The sequence below is a fragment of the Python bivittatus genome, unplaced genomic scaffold (genome assembly GCF_059951505.1).
Source record: "Python bivittatus isolate LINGU-HERP-01145 unplaced genomic scaffold, Pbiv_v1 ctg000000_np1212, whole genome shotgun sequence".
NCBI lineage: Eukaryota > Metazoa > Chordata > Lepidosauria > Squamata > Pythonidae > Python > Python bivittatus.
This window is the reverse complement of record NW_028277028.1, coordinates 3,908,381-3,919,592: the sequence shown is the minus strand read 5'-3', so window position 1 is coordinate 3,919,592 and position 11,212 is coordinate 3,908,381. Positions and strand designations below refer to the sequence as shown.

The 11,212-nt window shown below is 36.5% G+C and overlaps 1 protein-coding gene across 3 annotated transcripts in view; it reads left to right on the top strand.

Moving 5' to 3' along the window:
• Nucleotides 1–11,212, top strand: part of LOC103057215 (UDP-glucuronosyltransferase 2A1) — a 22,099-nt gene extending 10,887 nt beyond the window's left edge. For 2 of the 3 annotated variants that reach the window (XM_088134803.1, XM_088134742.1), the window contains 5 exons: nucleotides 5,396–5,544; nucleotides 8,551–8,697; nucleotides 9,518–9,605; nucleotides 9,720–9,939; nucleotides 10,695–11,212. In XM_088134803.1, coding sequence (XP_087990929.1) covers nucleotides 5,396–5,544; nucleotides 8,551–8,697; nucleotides 9,518–9,605; nucleotides 9,720–9,939; nucleotides 10,695–10,974 — 884 coding nt within the window. In that variant the 3' untranslated portion in view covers nucleotides 10,975–11,212. The remainder of the gene's footprint in view (nucleotides 1–5,395; nucleotides 5,545–8,550; nucleotides 8,698–9,517; nucleotides 9,606–9,719; nucleotides 9,940–10,694) is intronic. The other variant, XM_088134778.1, reaches the window with a different exon arrangement.

The window sequence follows — 11,212 nt, the reverse complement described above, 5'->3', positions numbered from 1 at the left end:
CATTTGTTTCTCTTTTTGGTTTTGAATAATACGTCATGCACATTTGTAGATGTAGAAGAGAGAGGTGTAGAAGAGGAAGAAAAATGCAAAGTAATCAAAAACGGTAGTAATTTATAGATTCATAGTTCTATACAAATTCAGTATTAAAATTTAGTAACAATAAAGGAATCCTAATGTGCATTAATTTTAGTGCCTGAACATAATTTCTTTTGAGCAAGTGTGGTGTTTTTTTGAATATCAAAAACTAGATGATAAGCTGTTCTCCTTTCAGAGGTGTCCGCTACGTGAAGTCAAAATGGCAGCTGCGCTGGTATGATCAAAGCTCGACCTGTTTCTTATGTGTATCATGTGTGCAACACACATAAAAAACAGGTGGAGCTTTGATCACCTCATTGTGGCTACCATTTTGACATTTTTGACCTTACCCTGCGGACACCTTGTCTCCTTTAGTTCCTTTTGGCCCCTTTGTTTTGTTTAAGCTTCTTATTTTTCTGACTGCCTAATTTCTATTTCTGGCCAAACATGGCAGTGTGACTGTCATATTTTGTTTTCTGTTCCTGAGATCTAGAGATGTGATTCCTATAGAAACTCATAAGTCCTATAAATTGGATCTACTGTCTCACTTTAAATTTGGGTTCTGCATATTTATTTTACAGTATAGTAAATAAAAAACAAAAATAAAACCCAAGCCAGCTGAATGTTGTCTATTTAACAGCAGGTGTAATTCTGTCATCTTCCTGTATTAGGGAATAGCACCTTATTATGAACACTACTTGTTCTGTTCAAAAATTCTTTCTGCAAAACTGATAAGATATGGGTCACCTCATATAGATACAGAAAAATAAGGTGTCCTAAACTTCCTCAAATATTAGCTTTATTTTTGTTAATAACAATGGGCTTGCAGCACAAGATGTGCCTCTAAATTTCTGTGTTTGGGTAGTGTTAGATCTGTCTGCCCTGCCTTTGCCAAACAGAAATCTCTCAGATTGTCTCAGCGTTAAGCTTCATTTTGAAGTTTGCCCTTCCCTTCACTTAAAGCTGAGGTCTTCACAGGAAAAAGATGGTGATCTGAGTAGCTGGCCATACAGTTGGTCAAGAAGAAGCACAGAGTACTGAAGTATTCCAGGCCTGGGGGGCCTACAAGCTCTCCAGATACCATTTGCATCAAAATTGCCACTGTCACAGATCATTGGCAGAGTAATTGGAACAGACAGGAATTGGAGTCCAAGACAACTAAAGGACTAGGGATTGCCTACCTCTGATCTGTGGAAGTTTACTTATGTTTCCATTTCTAGACCTTTTTTCCATGGCAATGTTGGATATCAACTTTTTGAATTTTCTTAGGAAGAAAAAAGGTGTATGAAACTTCAGGATGCTGAAGCTTATCCAAATACTGTAGTGTCAAAATAATTCATTGGACTTAAAAACCACATGGTGCTGCTGTACCAAGAATTAATTCACCTGCAAATTGCAGGGGTGGGAAGCACTTCCCAAAGACACTCTCATGGGTGTCCCACTCTTCTAAGCTATGGAAAATCATTTTGCTGCCACTTCATGTACAATAATGCCCTAGCTCTTCAAACCAGTTGTGCTTTGAACCAGAACAGATGTAAGTGTGACACTGTACATTGATCATATCTTGCTCTTAACATTAGGAATTAGTTCTAACCTGTCATTTGAAGTGATTGCAGTTTTTTTTAAATTAAGGAAGTAAAAATTGTCCATCTGTTAAAAACTACATGACCTGCAACTTGTTGCTCTCCCTCCCCACTGACAATTATTGATATTCTCGACCACCACTTTCACTGAGAGGCCCTGGCACATGTGAAAAAGAACAGTTCAGCTTTGCTTTTAACAAACATCCAATTTAAAAAGATCCAGGTTTTTCTGTCCCTTTCCTGTTCTAGTGGGAGGTTTAAATTCTTTTTGCATAATGTGGATGGAAGAAATATCTTGGCCAAAAGCAGTAAAAGATCTGACCTCTATTGTCATTAATAAACTTACCCAAGTTTATTCATAAATAAATAAAGGATTTAAACATCACATTTTCTGGTTCTGTTTGAATACTCCATCTGTTAGATTTGGCTTCATTTTCATTTTACACTTCTAGACAATACTGGAAGAATTGAGTGAAACTCTTTTTCCATATACACAGAGTACATTTTTGCCTATCGGCCTGGCTTTATGATTAAATATGGAACAAAGAAAAATTAACTGGCTCTTAATTTCAGTTATTTCAGTTTTTATACTGGCTGAGTTGTCTAGTAAGTAAGTCACTTTACTATTGTTAAAAAGGATAGCAACAAAGATTAAATACATTTACAGGTTTATATAATTACATGTGGGGTTCTGGGAATAGATACACTTAAAAAATCAAAATGTAGGACTTGTACCTCTTCTGTTCCAGCTTGTATGGGTCAAATTTCTGAAATTTTCTTTGGCTCCTCTATAATCTCTGAGGCTATTTCTTAACTAAATTAAATCCCATCACTGTCAGTCGAGGCAGTTTATGGCCTCATGCCACCATCCCTTTTAGTGCTTTAGCACTCCATCCTTGTAGTGTTTCGATCAGCTCTATTTCCCAATTTCAAGCAGATAGTATTGGAAACAAAATAATATATAAGGCTATGCTGACTTGATGGTGAATCAGCTTACCAAGCAGTCATACCAGGATATGGCTGGGGAATTTCAGTAATGATACTGAGCTTCCCTAGTAGTGTAGCTCATGGCCACTATTATTGGTATATTACTGGTATCTTATACCACACATCTGCATTCCATAGTAGCTTTGTAGTTTGTCTCCTGTGTGACTCAGATGATTGAAGCTTAATTTTGGAAACAAATACAAGTCTCCATTTCTAATTCAAACTTGAGATACGTACCTCTGAATTGAGTTTTTTTAAAAAATGGAAATGAAGAAACAACTTTTTTTCTGCCATGAGTCTGAGTTGCCATTTCCCTTTTAGGACTTATCCACACTGTCAGTTGCCCCATCACCAGAATGGGCAAACTGCTTCAGGAGAGCAGAAACAGATGGCATCACCTTCCATTCATCTCTCACTTATCATGAAAGTGACTTCAGGGCATGTTTTTCCTTGTGACTTCTGAAGTACACTTTTCCATCTTAGATTACCTCAAGTCTTTATGTTTGGGATAGTACACTTCAGTTGGTTGCAGGCTAACTCCAGCAGATCCTTGGCTTCTTTGCAGAGAGAGGATAGGAAACCTCTTCAAATGAGCCAGTGCTTACCATGCTCTTTGATAGTTTCCATACCTTCCTATTTAACATTGCTAAATAGCAGGAAATCTTTGCGAAGCATAGAGAAGATTGCTGGTTTGAAACTCAGCAGGTATTTTTTAAAATTACAGTATTTTTCTTGAGTGGTTAGTTTTCCCCCTAAGCTTTTTTTGAGTCCAGGGTTTTACTATTTTATCAATCTCCTGAGGTAAATTCCACCCCCAGCACCCAGAAAGCCTAAACAAACCAATGCATTGTTTTGAGCTGCTCACTGCCTGTATGTACTGTATGGGCAGTTGATGTTGTGCTTTATGACTGCACATTCCGGTCCCATTAGTGTTGTAACCCGAGGACTACCTGTAAGTTAGACCTGTTATAATTAAGGCTTTCCTGTTTATCCTGCTGACTGGACCATTAGGTATCTGCCTCAAATCCTGTCCTGAATACTCTGTTGTATGAACACAGTATCATAAACCTGTTATCTTATTGTAAATCTCATATAATTTTATATTGTGTGATGATTTCTGATATTTCCACTCCATTTTTTGCTTTTTGTGAATAAAGGTATGGGTTCAGAAATTAGCTGATGTTATATTGTCAATGTTGAGAAAACTTGATTCATTCTTCTCCAGTGTTGGGCCTAAGAATGCTGAGAAAACCATCCCAGAATTTATTATGTGCCACTGATGTTCACCATTTTAAGGACTTCTTTTTCCTTTTCACTTAAAAATGAATTGGGGATGGGAAAAATAAGCCCCAATTTGTGGGATAATCAATAAATGGGAAAATCTTGTTGTTTGCTACCATGCTGCAGCTACATGCAGGTTCATGTGGGAAGGGGAGGAGTCTAGAATGTCAGTCACTGATTTAACGTGATGCCAGTGCTCCATCTTAGCAGAAATTGTGCTTTCCCTACTAGACTACCAGTCTAATGTAATCTTTAGAAAAGATGCAAAATTTTACATTATAGGAATTCCAGTTAAACTAGTTGGGTCCACAATTCCCACATTGGCTTATGACGTTTGACAGCCCATTTTTATATTTGACTATTATTTTTACTAATATTATCACAATTTTACTTTCTTCCCTTTTGCTTTTTATATTCACTTCTTAATCTACTGCTATTTGTTTTATCTACTCTATGTAATTTCTTTTGGTCTATGACTGTATTTTTAAGAAAAAAATCCAAATCAGATCCATGATTTATTTAGCTTAGTATTGTCCACACTGAGAACAGCTCTCTAGGATTTCAGGCAGGAATACTGTATTTCCATCCACATCCTTAGAGGGGAATAAAAAAGAGATTTTCTGAGGGCAAATGTAGTTTCCCTCTGGTGGTGATGGAGGGAATCAATGGATGTGGAGGCTAAAGGAACTGTTCCTCGTTGAAAGGTGAAGAAAGTTTTTCTTTTTAGGTTGCAAAAGTACTGTTTGAAATTCTAAACCAGCAATGTCATCTATGGCAAGGCTGAAACATAGCATTATCTGCCTAAAGTACTATACTATAGTTCCTTAGAAGCAATGATCTCCAGAGCAACTTTACAGTACGCTCAAGCCAATGGTTGTTCAGTTTATGGAATCAAGATAAGGCTGAGATCTGGACTGAAAAAATTGAAATGACCACTTGATGGCAGCAAACAGTTGGGTTTTTGTCTTTTTGCTGCCATCTAGTATTTCTCCAGACATCTGCATCCTAGATCTGGTAACCCTAGTTAGGAGTATTTCCTATTTTTGGAATACTCCCATTTAGATGTAGAAAGATGAGAGAAATACATTGGAATTGGGAAAGTATAAGAGTTTTGTAGTAATCTGTGCACAAAATGCTCTCCTCCCTGTAGAATGAATGGGGATTGTCCTTTCCACATGTTTTCCCTCCGATTTTAGCTATCATCCTCCACAATATTTGTTCCCTGTTCTGTAGAATTACAAGGTGGTTCAACGTAACTTTTTCCTACTGAGAAACATGTGTCACTCAACACTGCCAAATCTTTAGAAACAGAATCTAACCACGTTGTGTATTTTAAAGCTGTGACTAATGTTCAGTTGAAAACATAATGTATTGATTTTCAATATTTTTGAAATCAGCATCTCCAAACCTGTTACATAATAATGCAGGAGAAACAAGCAGAACATAACCTCAGTCTTTTCTATCTGTAGGGAGACCTACAACACTATGTGAAACAATGGGTAAGGCAGAAATATGGTTGATCCGAACCTACTGGGATTTGGAATTCCCACGACCTTTTCTACCAAACTTTGAATTTGTTGGAGGTCTGCACTGCCAGCCAGCCAAGCCTTTACCTGAGGTAATTATCCCCTTTGCCATTTACCTGATAATAACAGAGCGTTTTCAAAGAAAGTACAATAGGAAAAAAATGCCTCAGAAACAGAATTTGTTTCAATAAAGTAAATTTTGGATTGTCTTCCTTGCCTGAGATAGTTTGTGGCTTCAATTATTTGCAGCTGAAAAATACAGGGAGCCATAGAATAAAGCTGATCTGAAATGACATTAAGATTGGGAGACAGGCACAATCTATTCTTGTACTGCAGCTTGCATCCCAGTGATGACTAAAAAGAGAAATGGAATGGTAAAAAGAGATTTCAGTAGGGAGTCAAACATGAAGGAGGGTCCAAAGGAACTTGAGTACATTCAGAGCTAACTTGCAGATCAGCTGACTATTTATCACCACTTGCAATGGGATTTTTTTACTAGAATAACAACCCCAGTGGGGTAGAAAGATTAGAAACTCCTGCTGTATTTAAATATCAGACTGGAAAAGAGCAATAGCAAGAGCCAGCTTAGCAACTACACAAAAAGGACTTTGTGCTAGTTGTCAGAATATATGCTACCATATAGATACCAGTAAATAAATAAAAATATATAAATGAAATGCCTATCTAAGGCAACAGGCCTTTAAAAAAAAAATTAGCCCTTGGCTGTCTTTCTTTCCTGCTTCTTTGCTTTTGAACTGGCAGATTTGGGCAGGGGTGAAATGAATCTAACTCTGCTTCTGAATAGTAGCCACTAGTTGGATGGGTGCTCCAAAACGTGTTTCCAGGTTCTATGGATTAGAAATCACCCTTCTTGTTTGGTGATTTGACCAGAGATAAGGATACTCTTGAATGGTAATTATTTATGGTTTAAAAAGCTAGGTGGAAGAAGCATCTTACTATTTTCCTCAGTGTTGTCTTTTTCATAGATTTTGGGTTAAGACAAGCTCACCCAAAAGATGCTGTTGGAAACCATACTGTTCCCTGTGCATATGTTTACTTTTTTGGGGGGGGGGACTAGAAATGTTGAGTGGAACTTGTTTAATAAGAGTTCTGGGCCCCTCTTGAAGACCTGAAAGACCAAGTTAGGGGCAGATCGTCATGGAGAAAATCTATCTATGTGATTGCTAAGAGTTGGCACTGACTTGATGGCAAATAATCAATCCTCCTTTTGCTTAGATTCAAAACATAACACGTTCTGTGTGTTAGAAAATCCCATTTCTTCATGCAACTCAAATTCTGAGACATTGTAAAGTTTACAGGTAAATCAAAATACGTTGATCTGCATTTCTTTCTGCATTATTTAGTCTGCTTCCAAAAGTTAATTTTTCAAAGAAACCAAGTGACTTATGAACAGGAATCACTTGCCTGTCTTGAATGCCAACACAAATAAATAACTGATATCATATAATATACATCATAGGATGTAAAATAAAATCAATTACAAGCCCCTTTGAAAACGACTAAGTAGACATATGCCTTTTTAAAACTATTTCTGAGTAGATATAGGGTTCTTATGCATGGGCCAATTGTAACTAAAAGCTAATTGCTTTAAATTTTAGTTGGGTTGGGGAGTTGGGTTGGAGTCTAAATATCCTTAGATGATACTTAGTTATATCAGACCAAAAATCTCTGCCTCCATCACTCCCTGCAGTTAGGAATTAATTGTACAGACATTGTGACTTAGTTCTCACATAGTTAGTGAAAAATAAGAGAAAAGCTGGCATTTGCAAAAACAAGAGAGAGATAGAGACAAGCTACGCCATTCAAAGAGGGAGCCAAATATGAAGGGTGAGAAGAGGAAAGAAATGCGAGAGTTTGAACATTGTTTCTATATAATCATGAATTACAACTGTTGCAGAAATTCTATTGGTTATGGATTCCTAACTTCCTTCAATAAATACTATTTATCATAAGTTCTGGGATTTCTTGTGAGCTTGTCTGTCTTGAATGCCAATACAAATAAAGAATTGATATCATACAATGGCTCAAACTATAAGATGAAAACCATCATGTTTCCAATTCAGATCCTACTTTAATCCAACTGATCCAAGATAAATATAGATATAAATGTATGCTTCTAGTTCTGTCTGCCGGGGTGAAGGCTGACACATTGTAGTGGTTTATAGATGCAATGTATGGAAGTGCTTTGATACCTCAAGGTATACATATATGCATGTACATGCTAAATTGTATTGCGCAAGTTTTGTTTCTTTGACATGTTTTCTAAAGAAGCGTATTGATTATTTATTTTATCTTTTTGTTTCCTTGCTCCTCATTGCTGTTCTACAGCATATGAATGCAAAGTCACAAGCAGTAATAAGATAGTCCTAAAGAGATGTATTCTGTAACATTAAACTCTCTTGGGTTCAGAAGAGTTTACTATTAGATTAAAATTTACAGAATAGTAAAGACATTTGGATTGTACAGTGTTAACACTTGCATGGTTGATTATAAAGCATGGACATTTTTCTAATAGGCCTTTAAAGATAACAGCACCAGCTAAACTATTTTTGTGGTACAGAAGATAGAAGCATCTTTCTCAGGAAGTAAAAATACGACAGTAACCAATCACTTTTATTTTGATTCCTAAGAAAACATGCTTTTAAATTTCCTGGCACCCGAACATTTTGATAAATGTCATGACATGTAGAATCACCTGACTGAGGCAGCTGCCCTATTCTTGCCCAAGGAATCAGCCTTTGGTGAAACGCAGACTGTCTTCTTCCTTATAGCCAATTAAGTACAACAAATTGGGGTTGAATTCTGGTGACTGGACAAACATTCCCCATCTAAACTTCACCCCAGAAGGAACTTGTAGTTCTTTCAAGGACAACCCAGGAAACTCTGTAATCTTGACCAGGCACCTAATTTGGTTTGATTTCTTTTACTTCCCTCAACCTTGCCAAATGTAATTTTCCCCCCTATCATATGGCCAAAAGTATGTGGCTTGTGCATATTGATCAATGCCAACCAAGGAAAACTCATTAACATTCCATGCAATGATAGGTCTGATTCTTTCCTCCCCTTGCTTTTAACAGGAAATGGAAGACTTTGTACAGAGTTCAGGTGAACATGGTATTGTAGTATTTTCCCTTGGTTCAATGGTTCAAAACTTAACAGATGAAAAGAATAATATAATTGCGTCAGCACTCAGCCAGCTTCCGCAGAAGGTCAGTTTCCTGGATGTAAGTTACACACACAAATTTCCTGGGAGGTAGAACACTATTTGTGGATGCTCCCTGACACACAGGACCTATTGGTTTTTATTCTCATTTTTATTGTAAACCACCCAGAGTTGCTCTCTGAGATGGGTGGTGACTAAATTTGAAATATAAATACATATACAGTACTTATTTTCCTCTCCAATAAATCGCTAAATGTTTATGGATTTACAGGAAATGCTTAACATTTCTTTAATTTTCATTTGTTAAAAAAATCATTGATCTGTATCTGAAATTTTCTTATTGTGATAACTTTTAAGTTGTGTGGAGTTTGACCATTTAGTACGTATGCATTGTTTGTATGGATTTTCAATTAATTTTTTGTAACTTCACTCTCCTCTTTCTGAAAATTCCCATAGTACTGGGAAAGGGAAGGGATTGCAATTACATTTTTGTTAAAACTCATGTTTTCTATGTATTTTATGGTAAAAGGCACAAGAAGTACCAGTAGACATCTGCTAAATTCTGGTATGCAACATAAATGCTTTAAATTGGCAAGTGGAATTTAAAGCACAATATTGAGCAAAATGAGTTCACTATTTTGCCATCATGAAAAAGAATGACAACATCTAATTGTATTCATTTAGTGCATTTAAATTACCTTGCAATCCCACAGGAGTCTCAGCAGTTTCACAAGGATGCAAACATTAAAAGATCCATGGTCTAATAAAATCCCCAAAACCAACATAAGCTAGAAAATCTGGAATTCATGGGCCAGCAAAAATCTTAACATTGTTTGCTATTTGGACAACATAGACTAGCATTCCAATTACTTCTATCCTAGGTTATTTGGCGGTACAAAGGGAAAAAGCTAGATATGCTTGGAGCCAATACAAGGACCTATGATTGGATACCACAAAATGATCTTCTTGGTGAGACACCTTATGCTGCTTTGGTGGTGGCTTCAACAAAAATGCAGTATAAAACTGTAGGTATGCTCATATCCTAAATGATTTTGTCAGAACATTTTCATCTTTCCATTTCAGGCCACGCAAAGACCAAAGCCTTTATAACACATGGTGGAACAAATGGGATTTATGAAGCTATTTACCATGGGATTCCCATGGTAGGGATCCCTATGTTTGCAGACCAGACTGATAATATTCTCCACATGAAGGCAAAGGGAATGGCTGTGGAACTGAACATCCATACAATGAAAACAGAAGATTTAGTAGATGCTGTGAATACTGTCATTCACAATGCTCTGTGAGTTGTTTGTAAATTCTCTTCTGAAAGTGAGATATAGATTACTGTCTGTAAATTATGCCTAGGATATTACTTCACAGTAATCAGCTCTGCTGGTTTTTTCCTTTATGATTTTTTTTTGTAAAAATTATAATTCTGGTTACTGCTTCTACCACTTCTGATATTTTATCTTAACCAAGCATCTTCCAACTTGTAATGGAATTTAAAGATTTGTGGCTATATATTTTGACCTCTTGTGTCTTCTTAAAGAGATAGCAGTGGAATATGCACTGTCTAGATTTTACTGGACTGCATTCTCAGTAACCCTTCCAATTGTCTATGCTACCTAGGACTGTTTGGAATTTAGAGGATCATGATACTTACCCTGGTACAGGATACCTTTGTGCTCTGTTCAGTCTTTCTAAATTTAAGGTTCAGAAAAGGATCTTGAAATTCTAGCCAACTTTATAATAATTTTCATACATGAAAATGAATAGAAAGCAATGTAAATGTCAGGGAAGATAACAAAATAGTATTTTAACTGAATGTAATTTGTGAATTGGCTAGCTGTTGGTTACAATAGTCATGAAATTGATTTTAGGTAAGTAACTATAACACAGGCACTAAGCCACTCTGGGCTTGGTAGATTGTTCCATGTAAAGTCTACAGGAACTTGAACGTTGTGGTTCTTAAATGCAATAGAACGCTGATTTCTGGCTCTTTCCCAATTTGTTCTTATTCTTTTCCTCTCTTTTCCTTGCTCTCTCGTTCTCCAGTTTTAAGAAAAATGCACGAAGAATATCACAGATCCATCATGATCAACCAATAAAGCCACTGGACCGGGCTGTCTTTTGGATTGAATTTGTCATGCGTCACAAAGGTGCTAAGCACTTGCGAGCAGCTGCCTATCACTTGACTTGGTACCAGTATCACTGTCTGGATGTCATAGCCTTCTTGATTGGCTGCACAGTAATTTTTGCATTCATAGCTTTTAAGTGCGGCTCATATTGCTTTTGGAAATGTGGCAACATCTTACAAAAATCAAAAACAGATTAATTTTTCTGGGATTCAACCTCCAGTACATGATTTACATAGTTTATGCTCATTCTTAGTACCCTGAAATTTATGTTAACTGTTTCCATATTAGGTTCCATTCATAAAATTAAATTTTATTTGTATGTGTAAATGGTTAACAAATCCACAGTTATTTTTGTTTTAGTTAAGATAATTGTGAAGTCAGAGAGAAATTGAAGCCATGACTGTTTGCAAGTAATGGTAGCTTCTCTATCATTCT